General features: G+C 33.8%; 1 protein-coding gene across 9 annotated transcripts in view; it reads right to left on the bottom strand.

Annotated features, from left to right (window-relative positions):
* Positions 1-19,549, bottom strand: part of CDH18 (cadherin 18) — a 1,025,306-nt gene that overhangs the window by 36,606 nt on the left and 969,151 nt on the right. For all 9 annotated transcript variants that reach the window (XM_038535420.1, XM_038535419.1, XM_038535425.1 and 6 more), the window contains one exon: positions 6,353-6,474. In XM_038535420.1, the coding sequence (XP_038391348.1) occupies positions 6,353-6,474 (122 nt within the window). The remainder of the gene's footprint in view (positions 1-6,352; positions 6,475-19,549) is intronic.

Raw genomic sequence — 19,549 nt, 5'->3', positions numbered from 1 at the left:
TCTCGGAAGAAAAGAAAAATATTATATAAATGGTTAATGGGACTCAGAAGATAAAGATACATTTTGTCACAAATTTAGCCTTCTCTGAAAAATGGAATGGCTTTCCCTGTGACGAGAATACAGTAATCCACATTTAAAAGCACTGGAGTCGTATATTCAGAACTTCAGGCTTGGAAGGGCCCTGAAGTTCTGATAATTTTCTTTATTTTAGACACGAAGAAAACACTTATCAATATCACATAAATCATTTCTTAGAAATGCTATGAAGCTTGGGTGGTCAGTGTGGAGGGTAAAAGAGAGGGACCCATGCTCGCACACTGGCACTGACAGGAGAGCATGACCTGGAGAGAGTGCCTGAAGCATCTTTCTCATGATCAAGAGGTGGAGCATATGGGAGGTCAATAGAAAAAGTCCAAGTCACTGGCTAAATGAAAAGAGTTCAACCTGGAAAACTAATACTAGTGTTTTAGATTTGGTAGCACATGTTCCCATTCACAGGAGAAAAAATCAACTGATCCAAGAGCAAGGACTGATTATTATTTGTCCAGATTTTCAATGCTTTCATATGCAAAGGTGGCTATGGAGTAGCAAGTATGAATTTTCCCTACAAATTTTGAAATTACTTACAAGAAAAAAAGAAAAAGAAAAAAGGAAAAAGAAGAAAGAAAGAAAGAAAGAAAGAAAGAAAGAAAGAAAGAAAGAAAGAAAGAAAGAAAAAGAAAGAAAGAAAGAAAACACCACCTAAAAAGAAAACATCTAAAAACAGCTGATGCAATCATGAGTTTATGTTTGGATTTTTAAATCTTTATATCACATTTCAAATGACCCAATTCTGAATTCTCTGAATAACCTACAGACCAAAGAAAAAGATTCTATGAGGGATTATATTCTTGTCAGATTTTGATATTAAAGATATGTTTCGTTATAAAAAGTGTAGAAAACAGATTCCCCCATTTTGTACTTTTTAATGTAGCATATTTCCACCATCATTCTGTTGAAATAGTTTTAATTTTTATTATTTAACTGATTATTAGCTTATTTTATTTATTTTTATTTTTTGATTCTTAGCTTGTTTAGACGTGCCCTTATTTCCAATGGATTTTTTTTCTAACAATACTTTTGAATTCGTATCTAGCTTTATTTATTTTTTACATACAGAAGATAATGAGGCCGATCCTTTGCAAATTATTAAAACTTGCTAAGTGACCCTACATATAGTAAATTTTTGGTCAATGTTTTCTGTTAGCTTCAGAAGAATGCATGATCTGATATTGTTTAGTGTATTATTCTATATTTGTCAGTTCATAAATTTCGCTAATTGTGGTGTTCAATTTTCAATATCCTTACCAAAATTTTTTGCCCTTATTCTATCAGCTTCTGGTAAAAGGATACCAAAACTCCCAATACAATAATGGGATAGTCTCATTTTTAATATTTCTATACTTTTTTGCTTTGTTCATTTTGAGGCAACATTGATACGTATATATGAATTTAAAATTCTTATTTCTATCTGATGTATAAACTGTCTTTATCACAATGAATGTTCCTCTTTATATCTAATAATGTTCCTTTGATGAAGTGTGTGTGTGTGTGTGTGTGTGTGTGTGTGTGTGTGTAGCTGGGTAAGTATAGATATAGCAATTATTCAAGTAATTATTTGGTATATTTTTATATGTTTTCTTTCAAACTCTTTTCCTTTATTATTTTTATTTCACACTTCTAATTTTTTTAAGATTTTACTTATTTATTTGAGAGAGAGAGAGAGAGTGCACCTACACACCAGTGGGGGGAGGGACAGAAGGAGAGGGAGAAACAGACTCCCCATTGAGCCGGGAGCCTGACAGGGGTGCGCTCAATCGCTGGGCTCTGAGATCATAACCTGAGCAGAAGGCAGAGGCTTAACCAACAAAGCATCTCGGATGCCCCTATATTAACACCTCTTATAAAAACAGTTAAATGCTTTTTTTTTTTCTATTTTGACAAAACATATATTTTAATATGACTGTTTAGGTGACTTTATTTCAACATAGGTGCTAACGTACACTTTAAATTTACATTATTTTTATTTACTTTCTACTTTTCACTTATTCTGTATTTATTTATGTCTTATGTTTTGATTTTTAAAATCAGATGACCTCTACCTAGCTATTAGAATTCTGTGTACTATAGCTTTATTTTTATTTTTCCTATTTTGTGAGAATCTATATATATCAGCAGCAAATATGAGAGTTTTTCATTTCAAGTTTGGGCTTTACAAACTTCACAGAATTTTCTGGATTATTTTGGAATTACTATTGGTTATAAGCTTCATATTTTATTAGGATTGTATGTTAGTTGTGAAATGGTCCTTCTAGAATCCTTGAAGTTCACTCCCATATAAAAAGTTTTTTTACCTGTATATTTGAACTGTAAAACATAATCCTGTTGGAAACAAAACGGCATGCAACAAGTTTGCAAGTATATGAATTATTTTAAAGTAACAAACATTTTCATTAAGAGAGTTAAGGTCAAGAAATAGAAATGTAAATATTTCTTTAGGATTCAGTATTTTAATTTATTTATTTTTTAAAGATTTCTTTATATTATTTGTTTGAGAGAGAGCAACAGAGAGAACGAGCACACAAGTGATGGGGAAGGACAGACGGAGAAGGAGAAGTAGACTCCCTCCTGAGTAGGGAGACCTGTTCAGAGCTTGACCCCAGGACCTTGAGATCATGACCTGAGATGAAGACAGACACCTAACCAAATGAGCCAACAAGATTAAATATTTTTCATTACAGTTTCTACTATCTTGTTAGTTACATGTTCTTTTACCTTTTTTTTACTAATTGATCTAGAGGATACAGCATGCTTTCTGGACATATAAAATATATATTAGTAGTTAATCAATTACTCAAAGTTTGAGGATCCAGAATTTCAGGAGTTCAGAATATTTTAACTTCATTTGTCTTTCCCACTTATGACCTCTTGTTGCCATGTATATAATGTATATTTGAAACTCTGGAAGATGTTCCTTAGATTTGTATTTATTCATCAATAATTTAGTTTTTGTGAATATATTTATTGATTGCATTTAGCTTGAGGCTCCTCATGACTTCCATTGCCAGCGTAGTTATTCTCCTTTTTTTTTTTTTTTAACACATTAAAAGCTTTAGAGTGTGTCTTATGGTAAGAGATTTTCACATTTTTGTGGGCCTAACTCTGAGTTTTTCTGTTTTTTGTTTTTGTGGGATATGTTTGGTAGAAAAGAATTCATGGCTGTCAGTTATTATCTTGCAACTGTTGGGAATTATCATTCCATTGTTTTCTGGGTCTTATATTTTTTCAAAACGATTTTATTTATTTATTTGATATAAAGAGTGTGAGTGTGCACATGCACACACACGTGTGTGTTCGCACATGGGCAAGTCGGGGGGTGGGCAAGGAGCAGAGGGGAGGGAAAAGAAGAGGGAAAGCATCCCAAGCAGACTCCATACTCAGCGCAGATCCCATCTAGGGACTCAATCCCCCCACCCTGTGATCACGACCCTAGCTAAAACCTAGAGCTGATGATGAACTGACTGAGACACTTATGTGGGTTTTATCTTTCTTGACGAAAAATGAGCTTTGTAGTATTCTTTTAAAGTATTGTATCTCTTAAAATGATTTACTTTTCATTAATTTTTAAGGTTTTTTTTTTTTGTAAGTATGGATTCATATCCAATTATAAGAAATACAGAGATGCTATGTACCCAGTTTATCCCACTGGGAACATCTACCAAAACTACAGTACAATATCACAGCGAGGATGTTGACATGGACGCAGTCACAATACAGAACATTTCTGTTACCATAAAAATCCTTCAGTCTGCCCTTTATAGCCACATACACTTCCCTGCCACCCTCACCCTCTCCTTAACCTCTGACATTTTCTATTATGAAACTTTGGGTATTTAGGTGTGTGTGTGTGTGTGTGTGTGTGTGTGTGTGTGTGTGTGTGTGTTTTCCACTCAGCAAAATTCTCAGGAGTTTCATTCTGATTTTTTTTTTTATCTTTTTATGCTTCAGTGTGGATGCTTTTTCTGACCTATTTCTAATTAACTTATTTTCTCTTGCTTTGTGCTATTACTGAGAATTTGAATCTATATTCAGCAACTATATCTTTTAAAAATCTAAATTTTTCCACTTGAAAGTTTTACATTTTTCTCATCAATTATATTTCTCATACATTTATAATGTAGGTTAATAAACTAATTTTAGGGGATCCCTGGGTGGCGCAGCAGTTTAGCGCCTGCCTTTGGCCCAGGGTGCGATCCTGGAGACCCGGGATTGAGTCCCACGTCGGGTTCCCAGTGCATGGAGCCTGCTTCTCCCTCTGCCTATGTCTCTGCCTCTCTCTCTCTCTCTCTGTGACTATCATAAATAAATAAAGATTTTAAAAAAATAAACTAATTTTAGGATGTGTTTGACACATTTTTTGACATTTTTGACACAACTGAAATAGGCTTTGATAAATAAATCATTGTATATCTATACTGAAAAATTCCTTGATGCTTTTGAAATGATGATACAGAAAAATGCTTAAGCATCCGAAGTGATTATCTTAACATATTACATAATATATATTAATTATATGCCATTACATAAAATAATTAATATAATACAATATAATTCATAAACTAAGTACTTTCAGATATAATTTTCATCCACTTTATCCTTATCATGCTTTCTAATTTTCTTATGGGCAATGAACTTGAAAAAAAATTCATGAAAAAAAAGGTTGTCCATATACGTATACATAAATACCTCTTCAGAGGGTATTAAAACATAAGCAATGTTTGCTTTAGCATAGTATTGGTTGTCCCTTCTACAGAAATACACAGGCAATGCTTCTCAGTACTATAATTTTAAGAGAAGCTTTAAAATGATTTAAAATAGTGTGGAGTGGGGATACCTGGGTGGCTCAGCTGGTTAAGCATCTGGCTCTCAATTTTGGCTCAGGTCATGATCTCAGGGTTGTGAAATTGAACCCTGTGATGGGCTCCACATCAGGTATAGAGCTCTCTCTCTCTCCCCCCCCTTACATTTTTTTTAAATAAATACATAAATGAAGTAGTTTTGGATGATATAGTCATTCTGGTTTACAAAGACAGTAGAGTGACTATCTGACTCAGCCAGACCTAGACCTTTTCTCCCTCTCTAAATTCACCTGTGACAGACAGACTTTAAATGCTTCTCATGGGATCCATGCCTCCATGTAGTGCCTTCTCCATTAAGTCTGGATGTGACCTGTGATTTGCTTCTGACCAATAGAATATGGCCAAAAAGTGTTGATATATCACTCACCTGGTGACATGAACAGACTTAACAGATCTCTCCCTCTGTGTTTGATGAAGTAAGTGGCTACATTGGGAAGCCTATACATACAACAAAAAACTGTGGACAGCATGTCGAAACTCCAGGGAACAAGGAAGAGCTGAAGTAACTCCTGAAGCTCTGAGGTCTATAGCTGAAGGTATCCTAATGCTGCCAATAACCAGGTGTGCTTAGAAGAGATCTCAAGCTTCAGATAAGATGGCCCCGGCTGAAACCTTGATTACTGTCTGTGAGACCCTTGCAAAGATCCAGCTAAGCCATGAGCAGACATCTGACCTACAGGAAATCGGGGGTCAAGATTTCCTCAAATATGTCTTGTTTTAACCTGCTAAGTTTGTGTAATTTGTTATACAGCAGAAAAACAAAAACAAAAACAAAAACAAAGGTATGTCCCCTTTCAGATTTCCACTTGCTTTATGTTCCACAGCCACACTGGTTTTCCTTCAGGATTGCCGTGCTCCTTTAGCTAGCTGCCATCTACATACGTGCGACTCACGATCCTTTTCAAGTTCTTCGCTCCTTCTTCCACTGTCTCCACTTTCTTAGTACATACACTCTCTTTTGTTCAAGCCTAATTGTCTTTTAGTACCAATATTACTCAATGGTCACTCTCATGTCACTCCTGTGGAACATCCAAAATAGACCAAACTGTCCCTTCTCTGTAACCTCATCTAAAATCTTTATTAAGGTGGAAAGTTCACAGTTTCCTCCTCACTTAATAGAGGGCTTTGCATAAACCATTCAATATAATTTTATCGGTATGGTGGATGTATGCATGAATGAGTTCACTCTTTGATTTACATTTGGGATCAAGAAAATTTATTTTCAATGATTCTCAAAAAAATCTGTTTGGTACTTAAAATAAAGCTTTATAAAATTATTTTCACTGAGCACAAAAATAACATTGAGGGATTTTGAGGATTATACCTAAAAATAATAGAAATAGAGCTGCTGTTTCTCTTCCATTCCAATGATAGGAAGGAAACAATTAACTTACCTGGCCAGGCTTAGAATTTTCACAGACAACAATATCATATTCCCTGGCAAGTTCGGGTGGATTGTCATTGACATCCAGAACTCTAATACCCACTGTGACATGGCTCAGCAAACCAGGATTGTCTGCAAAACACACAGGGATATATTTAGTATTTCCATACACACTTTAGAGGCTTGGTTTAAAACAAATCTCCTTAATACTGTAGCTTGTCACTAGCTCCATATGCTTCAACAGGACTTTTGGCAAAAGACAACTTTATGATGGCACTCTTTGCTAGAACTCATTAACTTACAGAAAAATGAAAAATGAACACCAAGGCATGACATGAATGCTAAAATGATATTTTGTCATATCAAGGAAATTACATGTTATTCAGGAACTGGAGTGGGAGAAAGTTGTCAGAATTCATTGTATGCTGTCAGAGTCTAAGGGATGAACAATTGGTTTCATCATTAATCTAAAAAGCATAGCAGTTGGTAAAAAAAAATTACATAATCTTTCAAAAGTTCTAGTTTTCAAATTTAAATAAACTTGGAGAAAATAAAAAGAAGATAAAAGAAAACTTCTTTACACAAAGGATAATTTTCTTCTGGAAAAAATGCATTCAGTGTGTGATGTTAAGTCATAATTGGGGAGAAATAATAATTTAAATCAGAACTTATCATAGAAATTAATATATAACTGGTAGATATCAAAATATTATAGTCAATACCTCAAAATAAGTCTTAAATGCAGTCTTCCCATTTTTCAGTAAGTCATTAATTCTGCGATGTGAGGAAAAGGCAGATGTTTGCTTTATTTTACATTTTAAGTGCAGAATTGATAATGAGAAAATTAAATATATATTTTTTATTGCTGTGTTTGTCATTATCTTAAAAAAATCCAAAATTAAATTTAGACTAATTTTAAAAAAGACTATTAGATAAAGACATACAATCTAGACAAATTTATGAATCTATCAAAGCAGAACATGAGAAGGCATATTAGAAAAAAAAAAGAGATATGGACAGACATAGACATATACAGAGAACACTAAAACTAGTAAGAACATGGGTGGAATAAAAAGTACCATAAGTCGTCCCAAAAGGAATAGAAAATCTGAGTAATTAAAAAAATCAAATTTCATCTGAAACAATTTCTCTAAAGAGAAAAAGGTCAGGTCTAGATTATTTTACCCAAAGCTAAAGAAGCAGATAATTTCAGTCTCATACATCTTTTTTCCATAAAACAGAGGAAGGAGGAAATGCTTGAAAGCTTGTTTTCTGTGGCTTGTGACACATCAATATCAATAACAGAAGTTCCCACTCATGGGAGATTCTAGGTGTAAACAGCCTAAACAAAATGATAGCAAACCCATTCCACTAGGGTAGAATATATAGTAATTATATTTATAATTATATATATATATATAGTGAATTATATATAATATATAATAATAAATATAATTACTATATAATATAGTAAAAATATATATCTTTATCAGTTTAATTCCATGCTTGCTTAGTTTAACATTCAAGAAAGGAAGAAACAAGGAGAAGATGGAAGATACAAAGAAGACATGAGGAAGGACATTTTAAAAAGCATAAAGATTATTCACAAAGCTAATAAATTAAAGGGTGGACCAAAAATCTGAATAATCATCTCAACATGTATAGAAGAACCAAGAAATAGAACGCAATATCCATATATTATAAACACAACGAAACCAAACCAAACAAACATATAAGAGAAAGAAAAACTCTGAGTGAACTAGAAGTAGAGATGTACCTTCTCCAGCTGATTAAGGGCACATTAAATAAACAACAACAACAAAACTACAGCGTGCATTACTCTTAATGGTAAAAAACCAACTCGAGTTAATAAAGCTATAAGGACGCTAGAAATAAATCTAACAAAGGATGTGAACGACCTACATGCAGAAGGCTTTATTGAAGTGGTCTATTCGTTCAGCTTATTTAGACTTCGTTGAAGAAGGTCTAAAGAAACTAAATCCTGTGTTATGTGTGTGGTTAGGAAGACAACACACCACAGATAAAACCGCCCTTTCCCACGTGATGTGTGTATTCAATGTTATCTATTGCAAACCCCAATGTTCATAGAATTAGTAGTGGGTTCTAAAATTTATAAGTACTAGGATTATTGAGATTGGAATGGAAAAGAACAGTAAAGAAACATGTTCAACAATTTACCCAGGCTTATTATATGGTATTTGCAGCCTTACTATGGCCACTATATAAATACATCTCTTCTGCCCCAAATGTCATAAGTGATTTTTTTTTTTTTCATGTATTCTCGGATTTACCAATTAGGTACTTGCTCACCTTTTCAGAGCAGACAAAAGCAATCTGTTCTAGAAATCTGACACAAGAATAATTTTATTGTCTCTAATCATCAGTATCAGCAGCCTTAATTGTCCCTGAGTAAATAGTTCTCTGCTCATTTTCTGAAGCAACCTTAGTGAAGTTAGGGGAAAGAAAGAAAAAAAAGATGGAAGGAAGGAAGGAAGGAAGGAAGGAAGGAAGGAAGGAAGGAAGGAAGGAAGGAAGGAAGGAAGGAAGGAGGGAAGGAAGGAAGGAAGCTATTTTGTAGGAGAAGATGCTGGATACTACATCTTACCAAAAGGCTAGAATAAAAGGACAACTAGGCATCTGACCGTTGTCGACATTCACCTTCTCTCTGTCCCCACTGACTCTTGCTCATGTGATCTTTGGACTTGAGTCGACTCCCACTCATTGCACAGGGGGGTACAGGAAGCCCAATTCTTCTCGATGGAAATAGACTCGATGTTGATGGGACATTATTTTATTATTCCGATGTATGTATAATTCCTATTCCATTACTTGTTAAAAGCACAGCGTTCAGCATCAGACAAATGCCAATTTTCTGTGGACCTACTCCTGTTACATGTCCTGTGGGGAAGCTCAACTGAATGTAATCTTCGTGTGCTTGTGACTAAGGATGCGACCGCCCTGCCCTGCCAGGGGCCACTGCAGGTCATCCGGACGAAGGGTCAGGAAAAACAGAACATTGGAGTAAGCTCACAGTCATTAGCGCACAAACTGAATACCTCCTATTTACTAAGAGTAGCATGAAGTACAAAAACTGCCTTTCACTTCAGACAATTAGAGGCTGAAAACCCACTATGGCTTCACAGCCGCTTGCAGTCTACCTGTGTCAATTCTGGTATTTTCCTGCTCAATGAGAAAATGAGCTACTTCTAAGTGAGCAAACTGGCACATTCCTTTGGGTTTCTCTTATTTCCCACAGCCATTGGGTTAGGATGGGGCCCCTTGAATGACAATGAATTTACCTATAAAGTGTGAACATACTCACGTGCATTGGAAGTATTTTTCTCTGGCAAAAAATAGACGATGTTCTTGAAATCATTAATGCAACACTTCAGTTATTGCTATTGTTACTTTTATCTTCATGCTTTAATTCTAGCAAGCAGTTTGTTTTTAATAGATGTATAATTGACATGCCATATTATATTGATTTCAGGTACAAATATAAGAAAGTGATTTGGCAATTACACACATTACAAAATACTCACTATGGTAAGTGTGGTCACGATTTGTCATCATACAAGGTTATTATAATGTTACTGATTATATTCCCAAGGCTGCACTTCTCATCCCTGTGACTTATTTATTTTGTAATTGGAAGTTTGTACTTAATCCATTCCCCTGTATTGCCTGCTCACCCTCTTCCTCTTTGGCAAACACCAGTTGTTTTTTTGTTTTTGTTTTTGTTTTTTCCTCGTATTTATGAGCCTGTTTCTGTTTTTGTTCAATTTTAAGTCTTTTTTTGGTGGCAGAGTCAATGAACCCCCTCTCTAGCACTCTTTAGGAACATGACATTTGGAGAGTCATGTATTATTTCTATGCCTTGGCTACTTAATCTGCACTGAGTTCTTTGAAAAACACCAAATGGTCTTTTTGAGAAATCATTAAGGAAATTATGTAAATTTTAAAATACTGACCCTGAGAATAAGCAGGCTGCACATTTGAATCCTTTCTGAAGATGAAAAACAAAACAGAAGCAAAAGCAATACACACCGCATGCGCCAATCCTAGACATGTGATTTCTAGCAGAAACCACACTATTTGAAAATCATCCACATTTTACCCAAGACCAATATAAAAACAAGTCATATTAGCAGAGTGCCCTCTACACACATTGTGATGCAATGGAAGTACTGGTATATGGTAGGTCAGCACAATTTCATGACCATTAGTATATGTAGTGCAATTTACTACGGAATTCAATAGATTTCTAGATATTCATACTTGGAAGTTAGTATTAAGTACTTTTTTTAAATTTTTTTTCAAGACTTTATTTATTCATGAGAGACACAGAGAGAGGCAAGGACACAGGCAGAGGGAGAAGCAGGCTCCATGCAGGGAGCCCGATGTGGGACTCGATCCCGGGACTCCAGGATCACGCCCTGGGCCCAAGGGAGACACTCAACCGCTGAGCCACCCAGGTGTCCTAAGTACTTTTAAATATATAAACTTAGACAAGTGCCAATTATCTTATCTATAAAATGTAGATTATTTTCCTCAAAATGTGCTTCCATTCTTTTCTTTATGAAAATTCAGTCACAATGAAAAACCTTATATATTACTACAACAGTAAATTGCAGTGATTATGGATTTAATTAAGTAATTATATTTATATCTATGATTTATAAATGTGTACACTTATGAAGATGTGTTTCCACCTGTAGGTTACAAATGTGTTTAATTTTTTTTTTTTAATTTTTGGTCTGTGTTTGATTTCTATTATAAGTTTACATTATAAGCAATTATCTATAAACCAAATAGTCTGAACTTTTGTGAATCATTCCTGCGAAGTGAGACTAGACTATTTTAAGATGCTAATATTCTGTTTATTAACAAATAACATTATTAACATTCCCTTAAGTGAAAATAAATATATACAATAAAGTTTGCAAACTAGTGCTCGGATGAAACTGAAAATTTTTTTAAAGATTTATTTATTTATTTATTTATTTATTTATTTATTTATTTATTTTAGAAAGGGGGGGCAGGGGGAAAGAGAATCCTGAGGCAGACTCCCCGCTGAGTATGGAGCCTGATGTAAGGCTCCATCTCACCATTCCAGGGTCATGACCTGAGTAGAAATTACTGGTCGGCCACTTAACCAGCTGAGCCACCCAGGTGACCCTGAAAATTCTTGTTTGACATACTTGTCTTGAAATGAGAGAGTTCTGCTATCTTTAACTAGTATTTTGAAATTTTGTATATAGAAGTCATGTATAATTTTTAGTCAAAAAACTAAGATAAAATAATTAATAAATAATATATACTCCTTACTAATGTATTTATTAAACAACTATTTTATGGATAAAATTATCACCGTGCCTTGTACAAGTCTGGTGTGCTACAGATGTTCTTTCTTTCTCCATCCTTCCCATTCTCTATTGAGAATCCAAATATTGTATTCAAATAATCTGTTATAATGTATAAGTTATAATTAATATCTAGCATCTAATGGCTTAATTCTTAAATAGTTCTTTCTGGTTGCCAGATAAACAGGTGTAAAATAAAACATTCTATGACATTAATAAGATAAATAATTGAATTGACCTTATACATTTTGGATCACTAACTTATTTTACATAAGTTCAAAAAACCTGGTAGTCATCTAGAAGCTTTTTCCAAAATTACTAAGCATTTAGAAACATATCACCTCAAACTCATTCAATGTATTTATACACTTTTTGTAGTTTGCTGTATAAAATTTTATTAGTGGCCCAGTCATTATAAAGATGTCACATTGAAGTGAATCACCCAAAAGGAGTCTCAACTCTCTTAAGACATTTTTTGGGGGCGTCACGGTGGCTCAGCAGTTGAGCATCTGCTTCTGGCTCAAGGTGTGATCCCAGAGTCCTGGGATCGAGTCCCATGTAGGGCTCCCCACAGGGGAGCCTGCATCTCCCTCTGCCTAGGTCTCTGCCTCTCTTTGTGTTCTCTTGAATCAATAAATAACACTTAAAAAAAAAAAAAAAAACCTTTTTTCTCCTAACTCATAAATTCTCCAAAAATTCCCAAAATGTCTTAGTATTTTTGCCTGAGACTCACATAAGTGTTACATAAGTGTTAAGCTTTAAAAGTTTAAATTATGTCTTTGATTTTAGGAATAAACACTTTTATTCTTTAGGTTGGAACCATAAAGTCAAAGTAATTCACCTTTAAGTGGAATTAATTACATCGGGATGATATATTTGCTCTTGATTATAAAATAAATTGAAAAATAGTTTTTAAAAAATATCTGTTAAAATTGGCCCATTCAATTGCATGAAAGAATCTAACAAAGGCAGATTTATTTTCTAATTTTTGTGATAATTCAGAATTTTTACATTTATTTTCCATCGTGGTCTATTCATCTCTAGTGTGGTGATCATCAAGTTTTCATCTTTCTTGAGGCCCCACAAATTCAGCTTGTGATAGATTATTATGATGTCCTTTGAACTACATTAGCAATCATATTGTTTATGCTGCCAGAAGTTCACTAATAGAATGGACCATCATTTTGCATTTTTGGGGGTGAGCAATGTAAGGATACTAATTTTTTTCTTATCTGATACAATCAGCATTCAAAAGTGGTTTTGTTAATTACGGAAAAACAGCTAACATAGGACATCGTTAGTGAAAATAATACATATATATTTCAAACATTTGTATTAAAATATCCGAATGTTTAATCATTCACCAATCTCAACTCTGGTGTAGGGATAAGGCCTTATCTCTGAGAATGGATCTGCTGTTGCTTGGAGTTCAACATCACCATTCTTGAAAAAAATCACACTCACTGCATCATCTATGGGCCCCAAATTTATTCCAAGGGAAGGAGAAACATGAAGTCATGTCCCAAACAGTTTAAGCACACAAGCAATTTAATGAAATTCCCTGAAATATTATAATGGTCATATTTTTTTCCTAAACTGCAACACATTTTTTTTAAGCTAAAATCAAATCTTAAGAAAATTTAAGCCTGAACTGATTCCATTATGCACATCTACAACATTCTTTGGTGTAATATTTAAATAAATTAAGTAGTTAAAAGATAAGATTAACAAGTTTTGAAATAGAATTTAAGAAAGTAAACTTCAGATTTTAGCCAGAAGTAGCAACTAATACCAGACTAACCAGCTATTATATATGACTATAAAACTGAAATTATATGAAGATACTCTTCTTATAGTTTGGCATACAGACAGTGAAGAACTGTGCTCCTTGAGAGAGGAGAGATCCACAAGCCGAGTGCAATGATTTCCTCCAGCCTTGATTATGTTCATCATAACCTTGTAGGATATATTTCAGGAAGGAAAGGCTGGTTGTTTAACATTTAAACATTGTAAATATAATTCACCCCACCCATAATTCTTTATTTTTTTAAAATGATTTTATTTATTTGAGAGAGAGAGAGAGCAGAGAAAGAGTGAGAGGGAGAAGCAGACTCCCAGCTGAGCAGAGAGCCCGATGTGGGACTCAAACCCAGGACCCTGAGATCATGACCTGAGCCAAAGGCAGATGCTTAACTGATTGAGGCACCCAGGTGCCCCAATTATATTGATAGATGCAGAAAAATATAACAAAACATAACACCTGTATTTGATGTAAAGAAAAAAAAAAAAACACTCAGTAAAGTAAGAATGGAAGAGATTTCCTCAATCTGAATAATTGTATAAATACAACCCATGACTGTCATACTTACAAGTGAAAGATTGAATGTTTTAACCTAAGAATCAGGGGGGGGAAATAAAAGGTAGGGTGTAGCCTGTAGCAATTCTCCTGGGAATCATATTAAAGCTTAGAGTCGGTACAATTAGACAGTAAGAGAAATAAATATTATATCAATTGCAAAGTAAGGAATAAATCTATATTTCTTCACAGGGGATCATTCATGTAGAAAAGACAAAATAATCTCCAAAAAGCTGCTACTGCTAATGAGAGTTAGTCATACTGTAGAATAAAAGCTTAAAAAGCTTATATTAACATTTATTTCTAAAACAATAAAATTAAAGAAGCATTTAAATCAATATTAAATTCATGTAACATGAAAAAAACTGTAATTAACTAAAATGTGTTCAATGTCTGAAACCTACAAATATTACTAAGATAAATTTAAAATACCTAGATAACTGGAAACATACATTATATTCATAGATAAAAGACTCAATATTTTTGAAACATCCATTCCTCCAAACTTGAACTATAGATTAATTGCAGTACCAATAAAACTTCTAGCTGATATTGTTGAAGACTCTGACAAGCTGATTCTATAATTTATCTGAAAAAGATCATGTTTTACATTAGCCCAAACAATTTTGATAAAAAGAAGAACTTTGTTATTTTAAGTATTAGTAAGTAGCCACAATAATCAAGATGATGGTATTAGCTTAAGATTATCTATGTGTAAAAAAAATAAAAAAAGATTATCTATGTGTGTGTGTCTGTGTATAGTATTTTATAATATATGCTTGTAGGATTAATGGTACATACGAAGAGCCTAGAAATTAATCAAAACAAAAATGGTCAAGTGTTAATGGACAAAGCTGTCATGAATATTAAATAGAGAAATAATAGCATTTATAACAAATACTGGACCCATTGGAAATGCCTATATGTGAACTAAATTAACTTGTCCCTTATAATAATTAAAATATGACTCAAAGTGAACCATAGACCAAAACATAAAACCTTAAATTTAAATATATAAGAACAAATAGAGTAAATATTTTGTTACTTTGTTTTAGTAAAGAATTTCCTAAAATGTGTTCAGATTCATGTATAAGATATTAAAACATCCTTTCTGGAACCATTAAATTCTTACAATTGCAAGTAACATAAAAGCTGTGACTTTTGGACAGCTAATATAATTGTGGAACTGAATACAAGCATACTTTAGAGTGGAATTTTTCTGCATAAAATGAAATGTACTAAGAGAGCTTTAACTCATATATAAAATATACACATTAATTTTGGGGTCAATCATCAATTACAATTATGCATTTGTCAAAAACATGTTAAATGTTCTCCTTTTGAGAAGCATTTGAGAATACTTCTAAGAATAGATTATATGCTCATGGTATGTATACCTAAGTTACACATATTGAAAAGTTTTTCATATTTATAATAGGAAATATGTTCATGTTATATCAGCAATATTAATTAATTGCTTCATATTAATATATAAAGCTATAAAAACTGAAAACAATTGACCTACTCTGGAATTTTTAAGCATGAACTAAAATAGATTTCTCATTATAGTGAAAATGAAAAAACAAAATCAGCTGTATTTCTTTCCCTGGATGAATCTTAAAAACAGAGCACTGAGAAAAAAATTACAGAAAGTGCTTATACTATTAAGCTATCCATATATAATATCCATGAGACAAAGATGTAGTTACATAAATATAGATATATGGATGTCCAAAATGTATTTGGTAGAATTATAAAGAAAAGACAGGAACAAATAACACTAAACTCAGTATCTACAAGCTTTAGTGGGAATGAAGAAGGATGAATAGTGAGGTGTATGTACTTATTTATTTTAAGATTTTATTTACTTATTTATTTCAGGGAGGGAGGGAGGATGGGAGAGAGAGAGAGATAGAGAGAGAGAGAGAGAGAGAGAGCCTCAGGAAGGAGTAGAAGGGGACAGAGAGCCTCTCTAGCTGACTCCAGGCTTAGAGCTCACGACCCTGACATCATGACCTGAGTGGAAACCAAGAGTCAGATGCCTAACCAGCGGAGCTACCCATGCATCCCTAGTGAGGTGCATTTAAAGCTTAATTCTCTGAGGAGAGTGGCTCTTAAATTGGTGTTCATTTTATTATTTAAACTGACCACATACTTAAGATATCAATGCATTTGATATATTTTAATTCTAATTGGAAAACATTTGGTACGATGACTTTACCCAAATATTAAAAGAGACATATGTGTGAACACATAACCTATGCACGTGTGTACACATCTGCATTCATTACATCACGTCATGTTCTAATTTCCAACTAAGCACAATTTTCGTAGTTTTATTTATCAATGTCTTCCTTTATGGGGTGTGCAACTGATATTTTCATAAAACTTCCTCTATTCTGGAGTCATAGTAATGTTATCCTATGTTTCATTTAATGTTTAATTTTCACCTCCTATACACTGGAATTACTTATTCCGCATGGCTGTGAGGTAGATAAGTAAGTTTACTTCCTTTGCAGAGCCAGGTAACACAGCTCTGTCTTCACCTGTTGGTCGAAGTGTCCATCGGTCCTCCCTTCTGACTTGCAAACAACTCTGCCTTGTGTCAATCTGACCCTATGGTTCTTAGAATATACACCTGTATCAAAACATTTTTTAAACTGCTGTGTGGTTTAGTGTGTCATTAATGTCAATATATTTTGCTTCATGTACTTGAAAATGATGCTTATTCTTTAAGGATGCTTGGGTGCCTTAGTCACTTGGTCACCTGACTCTTGATTTTGGCTCAGGTCATGATCTCAAGGGTCTTGGCCTGGAGCCCTACATTGGGCTCCACACTCAGGGGGGTGTCTGCTGCAGGAGTCTCCCTCTCCCTCTGCCCCTCCCCCTGCTTGCACCCTCTCTCTCTCTCTCTATCTAAAATAAATATATAGAAAAAAATCTTTGAAAATGATATGTGTTCATTAAATTATTTCATTATATATGACATATATAATACATATAGTAAAACCTTCATATTTGTGTATTTGACAGATAATCAAATATCAAGTGATTTCATTTTGTTCAATGAAAGACTTTTATCATTACTGACATTTTTAGCCTGCTTAATAAAACATTTCTGAGAGAGGTGTATTAGCAATTTAATCCGAAATTATGTTTTATTCATTTTGAAGATACTTTATTAGGCTCATGTAAGTTTCAAATGATTACATCACTCTGGTGACATACACTACAGCTCAATATGGCATGACCTTCATATCCTCACAATAGCATTTTGTTTTAAAGCATAGTTTGTCTAATATATATATATATATATATATATATATATATATATATATATAAAGATTCTATTTATTTATTCATGAGAGGCACAGAGAGAGAGAGAGGCAGAGACACAGGCAGAGACAGAGTCCGCATGGAGCCTGATGCGGGACTCGATCCCAGGTCTCCAGGATCACGCCCTGAGCTGAAGGTGGCACTAAACTGCTGAGCCCCCCAGGCTGCCCAACTTTGTCTAATATTAAGTTTTGCTTGATTTATTTTGGTTGGAATTATCTAGTGTTGTATTCTTTTATGTTAAAACTTTCTATATCTTTAGATCTCATATGTGCCTATTACAAGTTACATAAGATGATTTTATTTTTCCTTACTTCAGTATGGTAAATTTTTTTTAACAGGAGAGTTTATTACAATTACGCCACTTTGGCTCATTAATATATATTTTCACCACTTTATTGTGTGCTTCCAATTTGTCTTAATATTTTTTATCTCTTCTAATATTATTTTCCAGTATTTTGTTTAAGGTTTTATTCATGTCATGTCTAATTTTACATCTGTATACTAAATTTGTTTCCTTACCTCAGAAATATTAACATGCTTGGGTATCTCTGGAAAATATAAGTGCAGTAAACATCTTTACTCTCTTTCTAAATATGGTAATAGCTTTTAAGTGCTTTAGTTTAGATCAAGTTTCTCAAATTTATACCTATAAGTGATGCTGGGGCTGCTGCTGCTAATGGTACCTGTGGATTTGCTAATCCGTCAAATTTGACATTTTGTTATTACAAAGAAAGGTGTCTTCATATGTACAACTTTCTTTGTCGTTATTCATTATTGAAATTTATACCATCCTTTTGAGATAATTTTCTTTCTTTTTAGCAAGTTATTTAATAGCGATATACTTTCTCAATTGTTTGAAAGTTTTTCCTGTATCACATATTTTATGCTTCTGTTGTCACAGACTTACTGAGGCCAAGGTGATCTAAAATGACTTGTAAGAAGTGTCATAAACACAACTTTTGATGGGCAACATTTTCTCATTCCCTCTACACAGAACTAAAGTAAAAACAGAAAGTACGTATTACCTTTATTCTTTGTTTGGCAGCATACACATGTGTGTCTATCTTGGGTCATTCGTTATGAATGTCATGTTTTAGAATCCTAATTTATTTGGGAATATCTTATCTTAACAACAGAGAAAACGACAGATGTTGGAGAGGATGTGTAGAAAGGGGCACCCTCTTACATTGTGGTTAGGAATGCAAACTGGTGTAGCCTATTCTGCAAAACAGTGTGGAAGTTCTTTAAAGGGTTAGAAATAGAACTACCCTACGTCCCAGCAATTGTACTACTATATACTCACCCAAAGGATACAAAAGTACTGATTTGAAGGAACACATTCACCCCGATGTTTATAGCAGCATTATCAGCAATAGCCAAATTATGGAAAGGGCCCAAATGTCAATCAACTGCTATATGGATAAAGAAGATGTGGTATATATTTATACATATTTATAATGGAATATTACTCAGAAAATGAAACCTTGCCATTTGCAAAAACATGGATGGAACTAGAGCATATTATTATAAGTGAAATACATCAGTCTGAGAAAGACAAACACCATATGATTTTAGGAATATGTGGAATTTAAGAAACAAAACAGATGAACATGGGGAAAAAGAGAGGGAGGCAAATCAAGAAACAGACTCTTAAGTATAGAGAAGACATTGATGGCTATGAGAGGCGAGGTGGGTGGGGGGTGGGCTAAGTGGTTGATGGGTATTATGGAGAGCACTTGGATGAGCACTGGCTGTCGTATGTACGTGATAAATCACTACATTCTACTCCTGAAAATAATATTTACCCAGTATGTTAACTAACTAGACTTTAAGTAAAAACTTGGAAAAAGAGAGTTACATGTTACTATTTATTCCTAAAAAAGAATCTTTTAGTACATCTCTGGATAATGGATTAAAAGAAGCTACAGTTAAGTGCAAAAGACTATTTCAGAAGCTACTGCAGTATTCCAGCTGAGGGGTGATGGTTATTTGGACAGGAATAGGAATGAAGGAAATGTTAGGAAGTGGTTGATTTATGGATATTTTTCAAAGTATAGCTAGTAGAAGTTTCTGATGAATTGGACGTGTAGCCTGAGAGAAAAAGGGGAACCAAATATAACACTGAGTG

Source organism: Canis lupus, chromosome 4 (genome assembly GCF_011100685.1).
Source record: "Canis lupus familiaris isolate Mischka breed German Shepherd chromosome 4, alternate assembly UU_Cfam_GSD_1.0, whole genome shotgun sequence".
Classification (NCBI taxonomy): domain Eukaryota; kingdom Metazoa; phylum Chordata; class Mammalia; order Carnivora; family Canidae; genus Canis; species Canis lupus.
The sequence above is the reverse complement of the archived record's forward strand: the minus strand, read 5'-3'. Positions and strand labels throughout refer to the sequence as shown.